General features: G+C 48.6%; 1 protein-coding gene across 1 annotated transcript in view; it reads left to right on the forward strand.

The window, feature by feature from the left end:
* Window positions 1–16,117: 16,117 nt before the first annotated feature.
* SHISA9 (shisa family member 9) overlaps window positions 16,118–21,120 on the forward strand; it is a 276,978-nt gene continuing 271,975 nt past the window's right edge. The window contains exon 1 of the mRNA XM_055339365.1: window positions 16,118–16,680. Coding sequence (XP_055195340.1) covers window positions 16,118–16,680 — 563 coding nt within the window. The remainder of the gene's footprint in view (window positions 16,681–21,120) is intronic.

Genomic DNA, 21,120 nt, shown 5'->3' on the forward strand with positions numbered 1-21,120 from the left:
GATTGACCGAGACTGAGTTCTTCAGGAGATGCTGAGATGAGGCTTCATGTGTAATTAATTTATTAAGGAAGCTCTTGCAGGAGAAACCTGTAGGGGAAGGATAAAAAGCCAAGCAAGTGTGATTTAGGCAATGCTCCACAGCCGGTAACTTCAGCCGGGGACTCTGGAGGGTAAAGTATGCCTCTGACTTTGTTCCAACTTGAGCAAGAAAGCTGGAATTTCATACTCTTGCATGCATATGTCATTGACCAAAGTCTCCTTGGAGGGACATAAAACCCCTGAGCACTTCTGGCTCAGAACATCCAAGCAAATTTGCTCCACTGGCCCAAGACAGTTCCTCCCTTCAAAGACTTGCTTGTGAATGCTCATAGAAGCGAAAGTGCATCAAATCAGGCAAGGCACACAAGAGATGGCCAAAGGAATCCAAGGGAATCTGGATGCAGGGCCAACACTGATTTGTTGCCGACTAGACAAATCTAATAATTTGATTGTATTTGATGAATTCACCAATGGACAGCTAGTGGGTGACAGACGTTGGTTGTTTTTTTTTAAACACAGTTCCAATCTAATTTCAGAATGCAAGATTAGGCAGTATCCTTCAGGTTGCCATCTCTCAAACGTGCTCAGCTTATAACTTTTTTTATGCCCCAAGTGTCCATAAACTAGGCATAGACTTTTTTTTTTAGTATTGTTCTATTCAATAAAAGTGAGTAGTCTTCTAGTTGAAGAATATAAATATTTTCCCTGGGACTCAATAAAGCCATGTTTGATTAAAGAAAACTTGCGGATTTATTAAAATTATAAAAATAGGGCATGCCAGCAGAAATCAAATAAGGCACAAAAAAAATAAAGTGAAAAAAATCTCTCTTTTCAATAACACTGACTAGAGGTGACCACATCCTAGTGGTTTATCCTGTTTAGTTCCTCTTCCTATTATTTAGCTAGTATTCTATGGACATCTAGGTTGCTTCCAATTTTTCACTAATACAATGTTGCAACACATTTTTTGTTTTGTTTTGGTCTACAGTCTTGTGTAGGTTATGAGCATTTTGTGCACAGGCATGTAGACCCCTTGAAGGAGAATTGCTGATACCAAGTTTCATGCATTGAAAATTTTGAAAGATGGAGTCAAATGTTCACCCCACACTCCAGCCCCACAAATGGTTATACTAATATATACTCTCATCAATGGTGATTAAAGCCCATTTCCTCGGTTATTTTCATCTTAAAAAAAAAAAGGGTGTATCCCCCTCTCTCTTCATATATAGAAGAATATTTGTATATATATATATCATATGCAAATACATGTTATATATACCTGTTATATGTTTATACATATTATATACACATATATACATATGTATGTATAAATATATAATTATAAATAATATTATATATATGTAAATTTATTATTTACATATAATATAAATATATTTATATATATAAATAAAATTATATTTCTTGGCTTGGCACCTGTATATAAAATGGTACTCACTCACCAAGACTTATCCCCGTAGATACAATCTGTATTAGAATATGAACTTGTTCAAGCTAAGGCTTGGGTCATTTTTACCCCAGCCACTTTAGAGCGAATAATTCATGAAGTACATTCACAGTGTTGTGCAACCATCACCCCTGTCTGGCTCCAGAACATTCCCATCACCCAAAAAAAGATAATCATTTTTAATGATCTTTGTACCAAGTGAGCACTGTTACGGAATGTTTGGAAGAGGAACAACACACATTTCAAGTAGAAAAGGTACTCATCACTGAGATTAGAGTTCTGATCATCTTTTTTGTGTTGTAGAGTTTCTAGAACATCAAAGGTTCATTTCAGGGCTCGGAGACTTGCCAAATGTGGTACTCTTAAAAAAAAAAAAAGGCAAAACTCTATTGGCCTGAATAATTCAAGACACTGAGCTAGGATCTTGGTTTAAAAAAAACAGTGTGGCTCGCTCTCCTATTCTCATTGTGCCGGTCTTCCACTTCTTTCTACCATGTAGCTCATTCCTCAGCCACACTAAGTACCAGAGTTCCCAGGTTCTGTGCCTTTATTCGGTGTTCTTCCTGCCTCAAATACCCTTTCCCTGGGACTTCCTGCTCATTCTTCAAAGTCTATCTTTAGGGTCGTCTCCTCTGTGAGGTCTTCCCCAATATTGATTTCTTTCTTCCATTTATTACCCATGGTGCGTTGTTTAAACCTTCTTTCAGATGATCTGCTATTTGAATGACTTAACTGTATGCCTGTCTCTCTCCATCTGAAGGTGATGGCCCCATGGCAGGGACATTGCTCCATTCATTTTTCAGCTGTCACATAGTTTCTAGCTCAATATGTGTCTGCTGAAGTGAATTGGACCACGGAACACGTTACTATGAGTTTTTATAGTATTTAATTAAAAGAAGGTAATCTCAGGGAAAAAAATGACTTGTATTCAAAAAAAAAAAAAAAACAAGAATACCTGTTTTAGGTTTTCTATGGATAAAGAAACCAAAATCTGTTCAAATTAGCTTAGGTGTAAGTGGGTTTTTATTTTTTTAATTTTTGATTTTTTTGTAAGTGGGATTTTAATGAAAGATTAACATCTCACAAAAATCCCAAGAAAAGCTAGAAATCTGGTTCTCTCAAAGGCAAGGAGCTGGGTGGTACCAAGGATCTACAGCTGTCAGTGTTTACAGACCATCCCTCTGCTGATGTTTTTCTTTCAACTAATCTTTATTGAGCACTTCGTATGTGCCAGAATGGTAGTGAGCACTGGGCATACAGCATGAAGAGGATTGCCACAATTCCTACCCTCATGCAATTTGCAGTCTGGTTCCTAAGCATTAATGTAATGGGGATACTTCTCCCCCCATACTCATCTGTGTTTCTTAGCTCAAGTTCTTTTTTTTTTTTTTTAAGTTTTTATTTATTTATTCATGAGAGAGAGAGAGAGGCAGAGACACGGGCACAGGGAGAAGCAGACTCCATGCAGGGAGCCTGACGTGGGACTCAATCCCAGGTCTCCAGGACTCGATCCCAGTTCTCCAGGATCAGGCCCTGGGCTGAAGGCGGCCCTAAACTGCTGAGCCACCCAGGCTGCCCTCTTAGCTCAAGTTCTTAAGGAGAAATCTAACTGGCTTTGGGGAATATTATAATCAACTGCACCCTCCTGGGTCAGCCCTCTGGATCCATCTCTGGCCAGGCCTTGAAGGACTTTTCTCTAAAGAGCATGCAGGCCTGTCAGGCACCCAAATGTGCCTCTTGCAAAAAAGAAATCATCCTATTTTATGTGATTTGCAAATATGTTATTTATGATTCATTTTATATCCTTTAAAGCGCCAGATTCCAAAGATAACTCTAATAAAGAAAAAGCCATTTCATATTGTGATGGTAACACCCTATGCTGCTGTGGGAAGCCAGGACAATTACTGCTTTAATTTGAAAGAAAGTTCTGCCCAAGCAATTAGCTCTGTCAGCGAATATTGCAGACAGTTTTTGGAGCTGGGACCTTTGAGAGCATCGAATTCTGCTGACCTGTTTTCCAGATGAAAAAACCAAGGCCCAAAGAAGGGAAGCGATTTAGTCAAAGTCAAAGATCCATCATGGAAGCACTGGGGATGGAACTCAGGGAGTGGCTGTGGCGGCTCTTTGTTTTCTGTTTCATCTGCCCTTCATCTGTTCCTCTTTCTTTTTTCTTTTTTCTGTTTTTATAAACATTTTAATCAAGTACTGTCCTTGAATAGGTAAAGTATACAGAAGATTAAAAAAAAAAACAGCATGCAAAAGCCTACAGGGAAGACTAATGCCCCCTCCTCCACTTCCTGTCCTTGAGGGCCACGACTGCTTCCAGTACAACTTCCCAGAAAAAGTCTGTACATTCTAAGCATAAGTGTGCTTTTTATTTCTGCTTTGCTTTTAAAAAAAGTTATATTTTGACTGAAGATCATTTGATATATGTATATAGGTATATATATATGTACATACACATACAGAGGATTTTATATATTTATATTATATGTGTATTATAGCTTTTAGAAGTATAAATTTATTTCTAAGTTTAATATTTATGTTTATATAAATATATTCATATATTAAATATATTTATATTTGTTATATATTTTTATAAATAAATGATAGTATATTATCTATATTTTTAAAAGATTTTATTTATTTATTCATGAGAGACACACACAGAGAGAGGCAGAGACATAGGCAGAGGGAGAAGCAGGCTCCATGCAGGGACCCTGATGTGGGACTCGATCCTGAGACTCCGGGAGCCAAAGGCAGGCGCTCAACCGCTGAGCCATCCAAGCATTCCTATATTACTTATTTTTATAAAAACATTTATAAATGTAATAGTATAAATTATGATTTGCTATAATTTATATGTTTAGAATATAAATACATTTATTTGTATATTAAATATGTAAGTAAGGTAGTAACACCTAAACTGAGTTTCAAATTTTTTTGAAAATTTGAATTGCTCATTCTATTTTTTTGAGAGAGAAAGAGAGAACTCGATCTTGGAGTGGGGCAGAGGGAGAGAATCTTAAGTAGGCTCCTGCTCAGCCTGGAGGCCGTGTGGCTTCATTTAATGACCCTGAGATCACGACCCATGAGATCACGACTTGTGCTGAAATCAAGAGCGGGACACTTAACCGAATGAGCCACTCAGGCGCCCCTTAACTGCTCATTCTTTTTAACTGCTATATAGTATTCTGATATGTAAGTATGGAGAATTATTTAGCCGATCTCTCAATGATGGAGAGATCTCTCCTGGTGGTCCTCAGTCGTCTCACAAATGGAGGTTGTTCTCCACGCTTTGCTCTTATAAACAATGTCATAAAGAACACTCTTCTATATTTTTGTGTTTGTGTGCAATGACTCCTTTCTCTCTCCTGCCCTCACCTCCTGTCCTCTTCTTGCCTCCTCTCCCCGCCCCTGCCCTCTCCTGATCTCTCCTCCTCCTCTCCATCTGGCCAGCTCATAGCATCAGGGAGGAGAGACACAGAATGTAACACTTGGTGGTGATGTGATGAAGGCCTGAAGAGAGAAACTGGAGACAGAGTATCTCGGTCAGAATTATAACAGGAACCAACTTGAGTTAATTTAGGCAAAAACAGGAGGAAGGTAGGAGGATTTTATTGGAAGATTCAGGAGTATCACACAGATCCCCCAAATCTCAGGATCCAGAAAACCATCAACAAGGTAGTTACATCTCCTTTTGTCTTGTTTCTGCTGCTCTCTGGAATCAGGCCCGTTTCCCCTTCTGTTTGCCCACCCTTTTTGCTCCGGTCTGTGCATGGAGGCCATGGGGATTCCGCACAGGACTCAGTACAGAGGTTTTCAGCCCAGACTGATTGTTTTTTTCTCGGTCCCAGATGGGTGATGAAGACCAGACTAGCTGGCAAAATGATCTATATAAGATGCAAATCTGAACACATGCAGCTCTCTTTCCTTTACATTGTTAGACGAGGTACCATCAGTGTAGGAGATAGTCCTGAGCACCTTTGTGAGTGAGCCATTGAAACACTTGAAAGCTGACCCCCTACTTGACCTTTATTTCCAGTCTTTTCTGCTCAAAAGCTCCAAGTTCTGGCCATGCCAGACATCAAATCATTTTCTGTTTATACCAAGAATGCATGACTTGGCCAGGACAGCGCAGATTGGGTTTTAACCCCAGCTCACCCATTGGCTGGGCACCTCCACCTGATGTGGAGCGCACATCACCATGGCTGTACCAGCAGAAGCAAGAAGTCAGAGTCAGAAGAGATTAGGAGAAATACAAATCCCTTGATCATGGCATGGGTGGCGATGAAAGTTCATGGTGGATTTCCCTTTACATGGGGATGGCGCTTGCATGATTTTACTCAATTTGCAAAGGACACGATGGGCTTGGCAACTATAGGATTTGGAAGAAGACATCCAATGGATAGCACCTGGGCTTCACAGGCACCTGCCCTGTTCTTTTAGACCTCCCTGTTTTGTCTCTAATCAGGAGAGGTGGCTAAGCAGGTTATGTCATCTGAAGGTACCATTGACCATGGCAGCTATGTTGGGAATGGAGTGGATGTGTCGTCAGAGGCAGGTCATCCCCAAGTCCTGTTGAGTCCCCTCCCATTTGTCATGATCCCGAATTACTACCTTCCTACTTTTCACCTGGAATAAAGCCAATGACTGCCCTCTACCTCCAGCATTGGTTCCCCTGGTCTGTTCTGCACAGAGCAGGCACAGTTATCCTGCAAAAATGCAAATCTCGGTCAAGTCACTCCTGCTTCAATGCCTTTGGGGTGCTCTCAGGTTTAAATTTAGTCCCTCTCCACTGCCACCCCCCCTCCAAAAAAAACCTGTTTAATCTGGACCTTGCTACCCCTCAGCCTCAACCCCCCACCTCCAGCCCCATCCTCCTGTCTTTTTGCCTAGCTCACTGATGACTGTGATCCTTAATCTGGAACCAGATATGGGAATTATTGCTTGTATCAGTTTTCTCTTGCTGTTGTCAAAATTACCACAAATTCACTGTTTTAAAGCAAGGAAAATGTATTCTCTTATACTTGTGGAGGCCAGAAGTCCAAATTGAGTCTTAACTGGCTAAAATCAAGGCATCAGCTGGTTGATTCCTTCTGGTGGCTCCAGGAGAGAACCTCTTTCTTGCCTTCTTCAGCCTCTGGGGCTTGTGGGACCCTTCCTCCATCTTCCAAGAGCATCATTCCAGCCTCTGCTCCTGCCACTCCATCTCCTTGTCCTCTTCCTGGGCCAAATCTCCCTCAAGCTCCCTCTTATAGGAACACTCGTGGTTATAGTGAAGGCCCCCTTGAATAACCCACGGTAAGTTATCTCAAGATCCTTAACTTAATCACACCTCCAAAGTCCTTTTAGCCGGGAACTAGATTTGAGGTTTCAGGGATTGGGACTTGGATATCTTTGGGGGCCATTCTTTCAGCCCACCACCCTACCTTCCTGAGTTCATCCCAGGATATATTAGATACATTAATCCCGCTACCCACCCACCCCCTGCCCCCAGGCTAGTTCCCACAAGATGCCATATTTTTCCAACCAGAGCATCTATTATATGCATTACAATAATCTATTAAGGAAAGAGCTGGTTATATATTCACCAGTTCTTTCCTCCTCTGAGCACATAGGAACACTACATTTCCCAGGCTCCTCTGTGCTTGAGTTGAGACCATGTGACCGAGTTCAGCTAATAGAATATGGTGGGAATGATGTCTGCCCTTTCCTAGCATGGCCATAAACTGCCTCACTCCATCCTTCTGCTCTTTCCTCTCTGGCTCCATATAGGCCTCCATGTGCCCTCTACATGGCTAAAAGTAAATGATTTCATGATGGTGGAGCTACATGATGGGAGGGACTTGGATTCCTAAGTTACCATTTACTGTGTTAAGCCACTGAGATTGTGTGGTTCTATAGTAATATATAGTTCTATAGTCATCTATAGCAGATGACCTATCCTGACTGATAAATATGTCTTTTTTGTTTCTTTGCTTTACCAAACTATAGGCTCTATCTGATTTCCTATTGTATCCCCTGCCACTAGCCCAGTGTTTGGCACAAAGCAAATATTCTGCAAAAGCTTGCTAAGTGAATGAAGGGCATGCAGGATTCAGGATGAGGGCATGGTGTGGGTAGGTGAAACTAGGGAGCCGTGTCATTGTCACTGCGCAAGATGATGAGGGCTGATCTGAAGCAGGAACAATGGGGATGACAGAAAGGAAGGATCTGATGCTTATTCAGGAGGGAGAATTGACAACCTGATGACCAATAGAATAGGGAAGTGGAGACAAAGGATGGCGCCAAGGACCTCCCAGTTTACTGGTTTGGATACATGGCTGGCTATTGGTGCACTGAATTTTCAAACCTGGGGGTGTTGTTCTGAAAATGTAGGTGAAAACACAGCTTCTATAGGTCTATGTGACTGTTGCTTCTCTGGCTGCAGTATGATTCATGTGTGGAAGTTTCTTCTGGAATACTGTTGGTTCGGCAGTCTTGGTGATCCAGAGGTTTTCATTCTGCTGGGGTTGGTAGTAATGGGATTTGAACTGTGTGGTAAGTCGACGGATATTTGTGCATCTGTTTGTGTCCCCTCAAAATTCGTATCTTAATATCCCAATGCCCAGAGTGATGGTATTAGAAGGTGGCACCTGTGGGAAATGGTAGCCTTTTCATGAATGGAATCACTCTCTTAAAAGAGACCCCATAGAGAGCCATCACCCCTTCCACCATGTGAGAACACAGCAAAAGGTGGTAGCTCTGAATTACGAAGAGGGTTGTCACCAGAATGTGACCATGTGACCATGTCTTTTTTTTTTAAGAGAGAAAGAAAGAGAAAGAAAGGGAGCATGAGAAGATGAATGGGGGAGAGGCAGATGGAGAAGGAGAGAGAGAATCTTAAACAGGTTTCATGCCCAGTGTAGAGCCCGACATGGGGCTTGATCTCACAACCATGAGATCATGACCCAAGCCAAAATCAAGAGCAGGATGCTTAACTTACTGAGCTATCCAGGTGCCCCGACCATACTTGTGTCTTGATCTTAAAACCTGCCAGCTTCCAGAACTGTGAGAAATAAATTTCTACTACTCACAAACCTTACCCAATGTTTGGTGTTTTGTTATTGCAGCCCAAATGGACTAAGACAATTGATATGGCATCATTCACATACCCCTGTATGCATGTCCCTTTTCAACGCAATTTTGCCACTCTGCCAATTAAGAGAAGTATTTTTCCCTCCGACTTGAATATGAACTGGCTTTGTGGCTTGCTTTGTGCCAACAGAATGTGGTGTGGCTGTTCTGACCTGGGGTCTCCATAAGTCTTGCATGCTTTATTTTAGTATTTAAGAACCCCTCCTGAGGCACCATGTGAAAAAGCTAGCCTGATGGCTTACAAGAAATCTCATGGAGCAAATAGGAGCTGTCCCAACTGAAGGCTGTCCCAGACCAACCAGTACCCTGGTGACCTGGCAGTTAGCAGCATGGATGAATGAGTCCAAGTAAGACCAGAAGAACCATGCAGTTGACGCCAACCTAAGTTGCCAACCCACAGAACTGTTACCTAAATAAAATAAAATAGTTATTATTTTAAGCTACTAAGTTTTGGAATGATGGCAAAAACGAACTGATACAATCTGAATTTGTAGGCTTTGTAGGAGCACAGAGACACAGGTCTGGGGAACTGGATGGTTTCTGTCTAGCCTTAGTTGATTCCTGGGGATACACCTTGCAATTTTACCCAAAGTAGCTAGCTGGAACATTCATGACCCTAAAACCTATTTTGGTTTCCCAGTACAGTTGGAGGGACTTTTTTTTTCATCATTTCTTCTTTTTACTTTTTATTTTTTCGTATATTTTTAAATTGGAGTTCCATTTGCCAACATATAGTATAACACCCAGTGCTCATCCTGTCAAGTGGCCCCCTCAGTGCCCGTCACCCAGTCACCCTGTCCCCCTGCCCACCTCCCCTTCCACTACCTCTTGTTCATTTCCCAGAGTTAGGAGTCTCTCATGTTTTGTCACCCTCTCTGATATTCCCCACTCATTTTCTCTCCTTTCCCCCTTTAATCCCTTTCACTATTTTTTATATTCCCCAAATGAACGAAACCATATAATGTTTGTCCTTCTCCAATCGACTTACTCTGATTGACTCAGCATAATACCCCCCAGTTCCATCCATGTCGAAGCAAATGGTGGGTATTTGTCGTTTCTAATGGCTGAGGAATATTCCATTTATATATAGACCACAGCTTCTCTATCCATTCATCTTTCCATGGACACCGAGGCTCCTTCCACAGTTTGGCTATTGTGGACATTGCTGCTATGAACATTGGGGTGCAGGTGTCTCGGTTTTTCCCTACATCTGTATCTTTGGGGTAAATCCCGAGTAGTGCAATTGCTGGGTCGTAGGGTAGCTTTATTTTTAACTCTTTGAGGAACCTCAGTTGGAGGGACTTACATTATTCAGATAATTGCTTCAAACCACCACTTGTGAACAAAAGGGAGGTTCTTAAATTGGTCAACCCAGACTCTGGGATTTCATCTATAGTAAAATGACCAAAAATTGGGGAGGATAAAGTTACCAATTTTTCCCTGGTTAAGACATATTTTAAAAATACCACACACACACATATACATACACATGGTGATAAATATGACTAATATCAATAAGAGATAATACACATAAGGCTAACATAATTTCAGGAAGTCATTTTTTATACAAATAGAGTCCACAACCATTAAAAAAGGGTGTTTATTAAATGCCTATTTCATCAGCCAGAATTTTTCTCCACTTTCTATGGGCCAGTGGAAACTTAACTGCTGACAGCTTCAGTATGGTTCTCTGGACTGACATTTGACAGCAATTTTTCAGGAGAATCTACCAAATTTCTTTCTGCTCTGTTGCTGAGAATGGTTGCATACATTTGACTTAGGACTGCCTGAATGTCGCCACTCTGAAAAGTCTTTGTGAGGGAAGGTGGAGCTACATATCCTCTCCAAGTTCCCATAAGCTTGACCTCTCTTTCTGCTTGAGTTGCATTCCCTCCAGAAAGGACCTTCTGCATAACTTGTTGGGCCCCATGTTCAGAAATCATTGAGAATCTCAAGGCAACTGCAGAGCAGTTGGTGAGCCTGGAGCCCTCTGGGGCCAATGGGAATGATCCTATAAGGCTGCCCAGGAAGCTGGCCCTGCCTCTGTGTTCTATCTTGCCCTGGAGATTTCGAGATCCTAAGGATCTTGGCTTAGCCCTCTGTCTCCCCAACACTCAGTGTAGTGCCTGACACCTAGGAGGCCCCTTCAGGGTGATAAGCGTGATCCTTTACTAAGCACTGCCAAGGTTCCATTCACTGTGCTAAGCACACTGCACAAGATATGGAGTGTCTGTAATATTCCTGGAGAAAGAAACGATCCTTATCCCCATCGTATAGATGTGAAAACTGGGGCTTAGAGAAGTGATGTGACTCATTTGAAGTCATAAATCTCAGATGAGAAAGAACCAGGATTTAAACATAGTCAAGAATCACTGGCTCTCAATCAATTTTGCAATGTCTGGGAGGTGCTGCTGGCATCTAGTGGGTAGAGTCCAGGGATGCTGCTAAGCCTTCTACAATGCACAGGACGCCCCCTCCCCAACACAGAATGACCTGCTCTAAAATCTCAGGAGCTCTGAAGCTGAGACATCCCGCCCTAATACCAAAACTCATGTTTCCTAAACATCAGACACTTCATATTTTCCTTTTTTGTATTTTATTAATAAATACTAAAATGTATTATTTTTCTTCCATTGCCTTTAAATTGACGTACACCTTAAATATCTATGCCCACAAAGTCATGTGTCTGATGTGCCACTATTTTTTTTCTGTTACACATTGAAATAAATATAAAACTATTTTAAAAAACTCTTTGTTGGGGTACCACCAAAATCATCTCATGTACTTCTTGTAGTCTGGGGAAACCATACTTCAGATCCACTTCATTTCTTCGGTAAAGTATCCTTGATCTTTTCAGACAAGAGAATAAGATATTATCAAATCAGTGTGTTGCTTGAGCATGGCAAGGTGTTTGCCCCATTTTGGCTTCTGTGGGAGGAAGGCATGGAGGGGACACGACCTCTGGCTGACCCTCGAGCTGGACATGGGCAATCGGAGGCTCCTCACCTCTCCCCTGTCCTTGAAATGTATATTCCCCCCACTGTTCTGGCACTAGGAGTCTGTTTCAAGGATACAGCCTTGAGAGAGCAAAGTGCTGATAAGACCATCTGGACCATATGCTAATGACCCTCGTCGAAGCCTCCCTATAATATAAACTTGTAAGATTCTGGTAGACAGGTTCAGAGAACCACTTGTCTTGCAGGGCACAGGACAAGCTGTGTAAATTCCCTTGCTTATCACCCCTGCCACCTGTCCATCTGGAGAGTTCTGCTCCCTTTCTTTAGTCTCTTCTTGTCTTCTGTATATGGGCATCCAGTTTTGATTTTCACCCCGGGGTGGGGGGGACTCCTAAGGTTTCAAACCAACAGGTTCTGTGTTATCTCCGTCTCTCTTTCTCTCTCTCACTCTTTTTTTGGTCTCAAGGCTAACAGTTGCTAAGAAACCTTTTTGAAACCCTAAAAGCCACCTGATGAGGACTTATTAACAACGCCTTCAAGTGAGGGCCCGCAGCACACATAATCTAATTTGCTGAGTTGCTTATGGACACCGGCTGCAAGTCCTGGTAAGCGAATGTTGTTTGTAAGTCTGTGCCTTCCCCTAATTGTTGGGGAGTACCTTTGCGGTCTTGTGGCAAGCTGTACTGCAGTCTGACATAATTAAGCCCAGAGCAAACGAGATTCTTCTTTAGATATTAAAAGTGCCTGTGTTGTAAATAATAATGTCATCATCTCTTTCATAGAAAGTGCTTTCATTAAGAGCTGCATTTTAATTTCAACGCATTTGCATGAATTCATTTGACTGGTGGTGGGGGGTGGTATTTGATGATATTTCATCTTCCATGAACTTGCCAGGTGTTTCAATTAGGAAGTTTATAAACCGTCCCCCTCCCCCTAGGAGCCCTGAAAGAGAGACTTTCTCAATCGCACGTTCTAAATGGGGACACGTCCTCAGTAATCACACATCTATTAGGAGGTAGTGAATCTATTGACTGAGTTGACATACCCAGAAGGAGGGGACTTTCTTCCTTTAAAAAGAAAGATGAACCTAGGTGGTTCCTCTCTCTTGTAAATGTGTCTCAGAGGCTTGGGAAACAGGTGTGGGGAATATTCCGGAGGGCCAGTGGCAGCCTTGGCAGGCAGGAGCAGCGAGGGAATTTGGTTTGGGTGAAGCACACAGGGATAGCAGGCTTCAGGTTTGGGGTCTGGCGAACAAGCCATGCCCCATAGATTGCTTCTTTCCCAGGCAGGATCCCTGCACTCTCCTTGTCACAAACAGGGGGCAGTCTCTGTTAATTAAAGCGGGGAACAGCAGCCAGAGTGAGTCTCCTCTGAGGACGGGACTCAAATGTCCTGGTGACAGGCAATATTTTACAGAGGTTGGAGGCAGATTCTAAAATGGGCTTTTCTGTCTTGATTTTGTCTCTTTTTGCTAAGGTTTGTTTTTGTTTTTAAATCAAGTTTAGAAGTGTCTGAAAACCCCCAGCTCTTGGGGGAAGGTGTCTCTGACCTATTCTTCTACTAGGCTATTGCTCTAAGCTCCCAGCCCTGATGCTGGCAGGGAGGCAGGCGCCTCAGTGGAGTGCAGTGGGGGGCAGTGGGGTGGGAATTAGGAAACCAGGGATGAGGAGTCTAGCAGTCTGCAGCCAGCCCTGGCTTTCCCATTTCCTGGCCATTTGACCTTGGACAAAGTCCTTAACCTCTCTGAGCCTCAGCTTCCTGGACTGTGGCAAACTGGCTGGAGAAGCCCTTCTAGAATCTGATTTAGTGCTTATAAATATCCCAACCCCTCAGCACGGTTTTGAGTGCTCCTCTTTTGAGTGCTCCTCACGTCCAGTGCTGCAGTAGGTGCTGGGAGACTCTGGAGGAGTCATGGCCTCTTTCTGTCCTGGAGTTTACCATCTCAATGTGGGGAGACAGAAAGCAAATATGTAATATAACATCAGGTGGATAGGGAGTCTGGAGGCCTATTTTAGGAAGGCACTACCTGCAGCGGTTAGAACACAGGCCCAGGAGTCAAATTTCTTGGGTCAAAAGCCAACCGCAGTATTTCCTTGCTGCGCTACTGTGGGCAACTGGTTTAATTGCTTTGGGCCTCAATGTCTCCCTCTGTTGTGTGGGCCCCGTTACATTACCTAGCAGATAGAGTTAAATGAGATCAGTCACTCAAATGGTTTAGCAAATATTCCCAGATTGTCTGCTAGATGCTAGGCACTGCTCTAAGCATCTGTGAGGAGGTGATTTTAGAAAAGACAAGCTTAGTGGGCATGTTGCAGGCACCAAATAAATGTCAGCTATCATTAGCTCTCACACACCAATGCTTGTGTTTGTAGAGACTCACACAGTGGCTGTGGGTGTGGGTCGACAGACATGCCACACTGTCCTATTTTGGGGATCCCATTATGATGGATCTGATGAATTTAGACTAAACGATCTCACACCTTGTCCAGGTGGGTTTGGGATAAAGTACAGCCTGTAATTCAATGGGTCTTCTAGGGCCGGGATGCTCCTGGGTATGCTCCATCAGTGTGGGCCTGCTTTGTTTTTGCTGGAACAGGGTCATTCTTTGCTAGACTTTGGGAAGACAGTAGGTGACATTCTTCGGAGAGAAGGCACCATTAGCCAAACTCCCTCTCGTTCTGAGAAAACTTGCAACAGAGTCCAATACCCGCCCCCCCCCTTCACCCGGGCTTTTTTAAGTTAAGAGGACCCAGTATGTCATTTTATTCGTGGCTCGACTTTTTGGTGCTTTGAAAATGCCCTGAGAAAACCCCCTGACCGCAGCCCAGGGGAGGGGAGGGGAGGGTGGTGGAGCCATCGTTTCCCTGCAAATCGCCCAGCCGCCTGCAAAGTGAATACTTAGTTAATGCAATTAAAAACAAAACGCAGGGGCGTGTGGAGATCTAAATTCGGTGTAGCAGTTTTGGTGCAAATGCTGTTTTGGGGGCTACTGGAGTCAAATTCAAGCAGAGGAAAGAAGTGGGAGAAATGGGAGAGGGCCGACGGATGGCTGGATGGAATCCGTGGCTGGGCGGCGAAGGCAGATTTGGAAATTCCTGGCTGGCGACGGGGAGCTGGAAGCGGAGGGCGAAGGCCGGACTCCGCAGCCCCGGGTGAGGAGGGTGAGGATGTCGGGGGGTGGGGGTGGGGGTGGGGGTGGAAGGGAGGGGGCTCCGGAGACCGAGGCTGAGGCTGGACGCCCAGGCCTTGCGCTGCACCAGAGCGGGCTGGGCGCGCAGAGGCGGCGCCGCGGTGTGCCCTCCCGTGGAGCGCGGGCAACGCCGCGAGGTCGTAGAGGGTCAGAAAGTGGCAGGTCCGGGGGCCTAGGGGAGTCCCGAGGAAGGACATTCCGGGACGCGGGGCATGCCACGGCCTCGGCCTCGTCCGCTGCGTCTCCGCTGCCCCCCGAGCTTCTAGGACTGTGGAGCTCGTCCCGCGGCCCTCTCCCGGGGGTGCTTACCCCGGCCCAGGGCTTGCCGCCCCGCCTTCCCGGCTCAGCCTTGGTCCTCCGCTCGTCCCAGGGAGTTGGGCCGTCCGGGAGGCGCGCCTGGCTGGGGGGCGCAGTCGGGGGGAAGGGCGAGGTGGCCCGCTGCACCTGGAAAGGGCGATCCCTCCGTCCGCCGAGGAGGGGGAGCCACTTAGCCCGTCCCTGGCCCCTCCGGGTCGCCCCTTCCCGGGAGGGCAGATCCGAGCCGCAGCTCCTGCGCACGCACGCCCGAAGGAGCCACGGGCGGGGCCGCCTCTGCGCCCAGAACAGGTCGGAGCCGCGCCCCCGGCCCGGAGAGGGCGCGGGAGGTCCCGCAGCCGTCCTCCACCTGCCGGGAAGCCCCGGCGCTGCCCTCGGCCCCGGCGGCTGCGGAGCTCCCTCCTCCCCGGGCGCCCGCCGAGCTCGGCTCTGCACGCCCCCCAACTCGCTCCCGCCCGCCCGAGTCACCTCTTCCGCGCCCCCGCCCCTCTCGAGCTCGCGCCCGTTCCACCCTCCCCTCCTCTGCCCGCCCTCCTCCCCCTCCCCCTCCGCTCCTGCCCTCCCTTCATTCCACAAGTGTTGCTTCGCTCTCTCTCCAGCGCACTTGGCGAGCTGGGGAGGTGAGAGGGATCCGGCGGGCGAGTCCCGAGCCGCGGGCCGAGGGGAGGCGCGGGCGCACCGACTGTCCCCTGCTCCCCGGCCCCCGCCTCCCCCCGTAGCCGGCCGGACCTGCCCCCTCCCCCGGCCCCCCCCGCGCCCCCCCCCCCGCCGCCCGGCCAGGCGCGCTCCTCCCCGGCCGGCCCCTGGGCGCGCGGCGCGCTGGAGGCGAACGCGGGCTGAGCCGCGCGCCGTGGCCGCGACCACCGAGCGCCCCGCGCCGCCCCCTGCATGTGCGGCCCGCGGCGGCTCGCAGCCCCCGGCAGCAGCCTCGGCAGCTTCGGCCGCGCCTCGAGAGGCGGCTGCAGCGGCTCCAGCGGCGGCCGAGCGGCCGAGCCCGGGCTGGGAGACACGATGCGCCGCGTCCTCCGGCTGCTCCTCGGCTGCTTCCTCACCGAGCTGTGCGCCCGCGTGTGCCGGGCGCAGGAGCGAGCGGGGCACGGGCAGCTGGCGCAGCTGGGCGGCGTGGTCGTGCTGGCGGGGGGCAACCGCTCCGGGGCCGCCTCCGGGGAGGCCGGCGAGGGCGCGGGGGTCTCGGACGCGCCGCCGACCCGGGCGCCCACGCCGGACTTCTGCCGCGGCTACTTCGATGTCATGGGCCAGTGGGACCCGCCGTTTAACTGCAGCTCGGGCGACTTTATCTTCTGCTGCGGGACTTGTGGCTTCCGGTTCTGCTGCACGTTTAAGAAGCGGCGACTGAACCAGAGCACCTGCACCAACTACGACACTCCGCTCTGGCTCAACACCGGCAAGCCCCCCGCGCGCAAGGACGACCCCCTGCACGACCCCACCAAGGACAAGACCAACCTGATCGTTTACATCATCTGCGGGGTGGTGGCCGTCATGGTGCTTGTGGGCATCTTCACCAAGCTGGGGCTGGAGAAAGCGCACCGGCCCCAAAGGGAGCACATGTCCAGGTGGGCTGCCTCCCCCACCCCACCCCCCTCCGCCTCCCCTCCGGGCGCCGCTCTCCCAGCTTCCCTTCCCCCCCCGCCCCCATCGCCGCGTCTCCGCCGGGGGAGGTCTCCCGGGAAGCCAACTTCGTCGTGGAGCGCGGAGAGGGGGCGCTGGGCTGCGCACAGGTGTGGATTCGAGCGTGTGTGCGTGTGTGTGTGTGTGTGGGGGGGTGTCTCTGCCCCCTTCACCCTCTCGCCGCCCCCTCCTTGCCTAGGATTGGAGTGGACCTGAGACAGCCCGGGAAGCCCGCGGCCCCGGAGTCCTGGGGTTTGGGGAGGGGTCCGCCGCTCGGATGCCAGATGCTGGGCTCTAGGTAAACAGGGCAGGCGAGCCCGAAAGGGAAGGGGGGCGTGTGTGAGCCCGCGCGCGCGTGTGTGAGGGAGGAGGGAGGAGGGAGGGAGTGTGTGCCGCCTGCAACTCGTACCGCTCGCGAAAAAGAGGCGAGGGAGGTGGAAAGAGAGGGGAAGGCTAGAACAAAAGCCTCGCCTGGAGCGGCCGCCTCGCTCCCTCGGAGCTTCCAGGTCCTTGGAACTGGGACCTCGGTTGCCTCCCTCCGCCCAGGCCCCTCGCTTCTTTCCGGGGTCTGCACCTCCCGCAGCGGGAGGAGGGGGGTGGGGAGGGTGCGGGGGCGCCGCCTCCGCTGCGCCCCGCGCCCCTAGCCCGCGGTTGGCGCGGACTCCAAGGGCGGGCGCCCCGCTCCCTCCCCACGCCGCCCCCCGACACCCTGATTCGTCAACTTTCCCGGTTGCCTTATTCATTATGCAAGTCCCAGCGCGAGCAAGTCGCAGCAGATGGGAGAAGGCATTTGGGGATTAATGGAGCTATTTGCCTTTTGCTTTTTTTTTTCCCCCTTAAAAAAAGTGTCTAAATTGATTTGCACAACCCAGTAACTTCGGAGGCGGAGGCTGCAGCCCCCAGACCCCGCAGGGTTGGGGCCAGGGTTAGGCGTGAGGTCTGGGGCCAACCGGGTTGAAGAGCGACAGGCGGTCTTCCAGCAGCTGGGTGGTTGGGCGCCCGCTGGATCTTCTTCCCGAGTGTGGACATCGGGGTCGCTTTGGGTCCCCCCTCCTCTCCCCGTCCCCTGCACACAGACACACACCCTCCCCACACCTCCGGCGGGGGCCCCTGTGTGCGCGTGTGGATGCACGCGCTCCGTGCGCCTGCCTAAAAAATCTGAACAAAGAGACCCACCAAAAATAGGCGAAGGAACATTACCACCTCACTAGTAATTATTTTCTATTTATACGCAGAGTATCCGATGACTTTTTTTTTTTACCCCCCGTGGGGAGGGATTTGGGGGAAGAGGTGAAGAAGTTCCTCTTGGTTTGGGTCAGCGGGGAGGTGTAGATGGATGTTGGGGTCCTAAGCGCAAAGTAAGCTTCCAAGGTATACAGGAAACCCTGCCCGGCTAAAAGAGTCACACGCGGGCCCCGCCCACCTCCTGCACCCCCCACGCCCCCAAGACGCCCTGTCGCCAGCCCCACCGGCGGGTGTTTCACGTCCCCGCAGTCCCCACCGATCCCTGTAGCTTCCCCAGGTCTGTGACAAGGTGAGGGAGGAGTGCCGAGGCAGGACTGCAGCAGGCAGCGGGTGTCGCCTTGCAAGGGAGCGAGTCACCCAGGGACCAGGGATCGGAAGGCTGCCTTGCAGATTCAGCTTAATTCCTCTGCCCACTGAGCCTTTTTCTTGCAAACCAGCGCTGAAAGGAGCCCTACTTGGTGTTGGGGTGGGGGTGGAGGAGGGTAGGAAGGGCCGGAGAAGGCAGGTGGGGAGGTGACAGCTAAGGGTGGGTGGCTCCCTTTGGACGTCTGGCGGAGAAGGTGATGCTAGCTCCAGGCCCTCTTGGATCTGAGTGTCCCTGTGGAGACAGCACTCCACTGCAGACCTAAGGGCCCCAGCAGGGACTCAACTTCCTGTCCTGCCCCCTTGCAGCTCTGTCAGGAGAAGAAGAATCACCTAGGCTCTGCCGGTTGCAGCCACTTTCTTCTGCAGGTACCAGGAAAGGACTGCTTGGGGGTGAAATCTCCAGGTAGCCAGTCCTCTGGTAACGGAGCCTCCGCACTGGTTTTTCCTTGTACACATTTTGGGAGTTCCAGAATGCAGTGGAAGTGCATTCTCTTGAAGGGACAGAACAGTTGATTTCCAACACCCCCCCTGACCCCCCCACTCCCCATGCCCAGCCTGGAGCCCGTCTCCCGGGTTGAGCTTACCACCCTGAGACCAAGACCTGAGGCTGAGATCAAGACTCGAGGCTCAACCCACTGAGCCACCCAGAAGCCCCAAGAATAGTTGATTTTTATGGGCAGTTTCCATGGTATGGTTTTCAACCCTGACTGCTGTTTGGGATCGCCTGGAATGCTTAAAAAAAAAAAAATCATGTTGCTAGGGGCCCCACCCTAGACAATTTAGATCAGAATCTCTAGGGCTTCGTGAATTTTGTACTTTTGTAAATTTTTTTTGATTTTTATTTATTTATGATAGTCACAGAGAGAGAAAGAGAGAGAGGCAGAGACACAGGCAGAGGGAGAAGCAGGCTCCATGCACCAGGAGCCCGACGTGGGACTCAATCCCGGGTCTCCAGGATCGCGCCCTGGGCCAAAGGCAGGCGCCAAACCGCTGCGCCACCCAGGGATCCCAAGCCTCTGTACTTTTGTAAAGCTCTCTAGGCTTTCCAGCGTGTGGCCAATCACTGTTGAGGAAAAGGAACTAACATTTGCCAGGCACCGTAGTAGGGGGTGTGTGTATGTAGACGTGTGGACATGCATGCGTGAGTGCATGTGTGTGTAAACATCCTCTCATTGTAGTGCTCACAGCTATGAGACAGGTGCTGTTAATTTCCACTTACATATGAGAAAATCGTGGCTCGGTTTGCATGGCTTGCCCAAGGTCACACAGAAAAACTTCAATCCCCGGCACCTGGTTTTCAACTGTGTTTTCAGTTTCAGGGCGCATTTGGGGGGGGCGTTTCCTAAAATGCAAAATGCACATTCTTGTGTTGTGTTCAGAGAGATTCCAAATCCATAAGGTCTGGGATGAGCCCTTAGAAATCCGCATTTAACAGCCTCTCTGGCCCCTAAAAAGTGGCCTACACATTAAGAAAGACTGTTCTGGAGTTTGGGACTATTTTACAGGGTTGGGGATGGATGAATTTGTCCAATGCCACGACAACTCTGGTATGTGCCTTCTGTTGTGTGTTGTCTGCACAGGTAGGGCTTTATGTGTATTTGTGGTGCTGGGGGCTGCCCCAAGGACCGTCCAAATGCATCTTGCAGTTGATGCAGGTAATCATCTCGAGCCCCAGCCCCAGTCTCGAGCTCATTAGCTGTTGCCTTAGGGGCTAAGAGGTGCTTGGATGGGGCGGGCACACCCAGCTTGGCCTCATAGAGGCTCCAAGGTGGCTTCCAGGTGAAATTAATGTGCTGGCCGCAGCCTCTTAATTTATTTTGTCTTGGGCGGTGAGGGTTACTGAGATGAGAGGTTTGTTCTCATTTTATCTGACTCACAGATAAGTAGAACTTATCTTACTTACAAATCTTGGAAGACTTACAGCCCCTTGCTGTCCGCATGTCACCAAGTGCTCCTGTGACCTGTGCACTTGTGGGATCCCAGAACAGGCCTCTGTGATGTGGGTTTTCCGGCTCAGAGTCCTGGGCATGTCACCTGCTTCCTTCTGGGCTTGATTGGGATTGAAATCAGGAGAGTCCGTGATTCCAGGAGCTGTGGGGCTCTTGCCCACGGTACTGTGAGAACTCCACAGATACTCGTTCACCAGCCACGGGAACATTCCATCCCGCCACGACGTAGTGGAAGAAGAGACTGCAGAGGGTGGCCAGCTATGGTCACCAAAGCACGCAGACATGTTTTGTTTGGTCTGCAATGTATTTCTCTATTCATGCATTCTGATTTTTTAAGTTTCTCTCTCTTTCTCTTTTTGACTGTGAAATATTTTAAATACACACACACACACACACACACACACACACACACACAAAGCCCACGAAACAAAACCTTAAAAGAATAATAAAAATGAACTCCAGTATGGCCTTCAAGGTTTCTAAGCCCCGGCACTACCAGCATTTGGGGCTGGCTCAGTCTTGGTGGGGGGCTTTCCTGGGCATTGCGGGGTGTTGGCCAGCATCCTTGGACTCTACCCACTAGATGCCAGTAGCACCCACCCCACAACCCAGCTGTGACAGTAAAACAAAAATAATAAATCCTCAGCCATAGCCACATGTCTTCAATGTGTAGAATCACCCGCAGTTGAGAACACTCATCTAGACTGAACAATTATTAGCATTTTGTCATATTTGCTTTATAGCTACTCTCTCCCCATATTTCTTTCTCCCTCCTCTTCCCCCCTCCCTCTCCTTTTCCTTTGTTTTTTTGGCTGAAGCATTTGA

Source organism: Nyctereutes procyonoides, unplaced genomic scaffold (assembly GCF_905146905.1).
Source record: "Nyctereutes procyonoides isolate TBG_1078 unplaced genomic scaffold, NYPRO_anot_genome, whole genome shotgun sequence".
Taxonomy (NCBI): domain Eukaryota; kingdom Metazoa; phylum Chordata; class Mammalia; order Carnivora; family Canidae; genus Nyctereutes; species Nyctereutes procyonoides.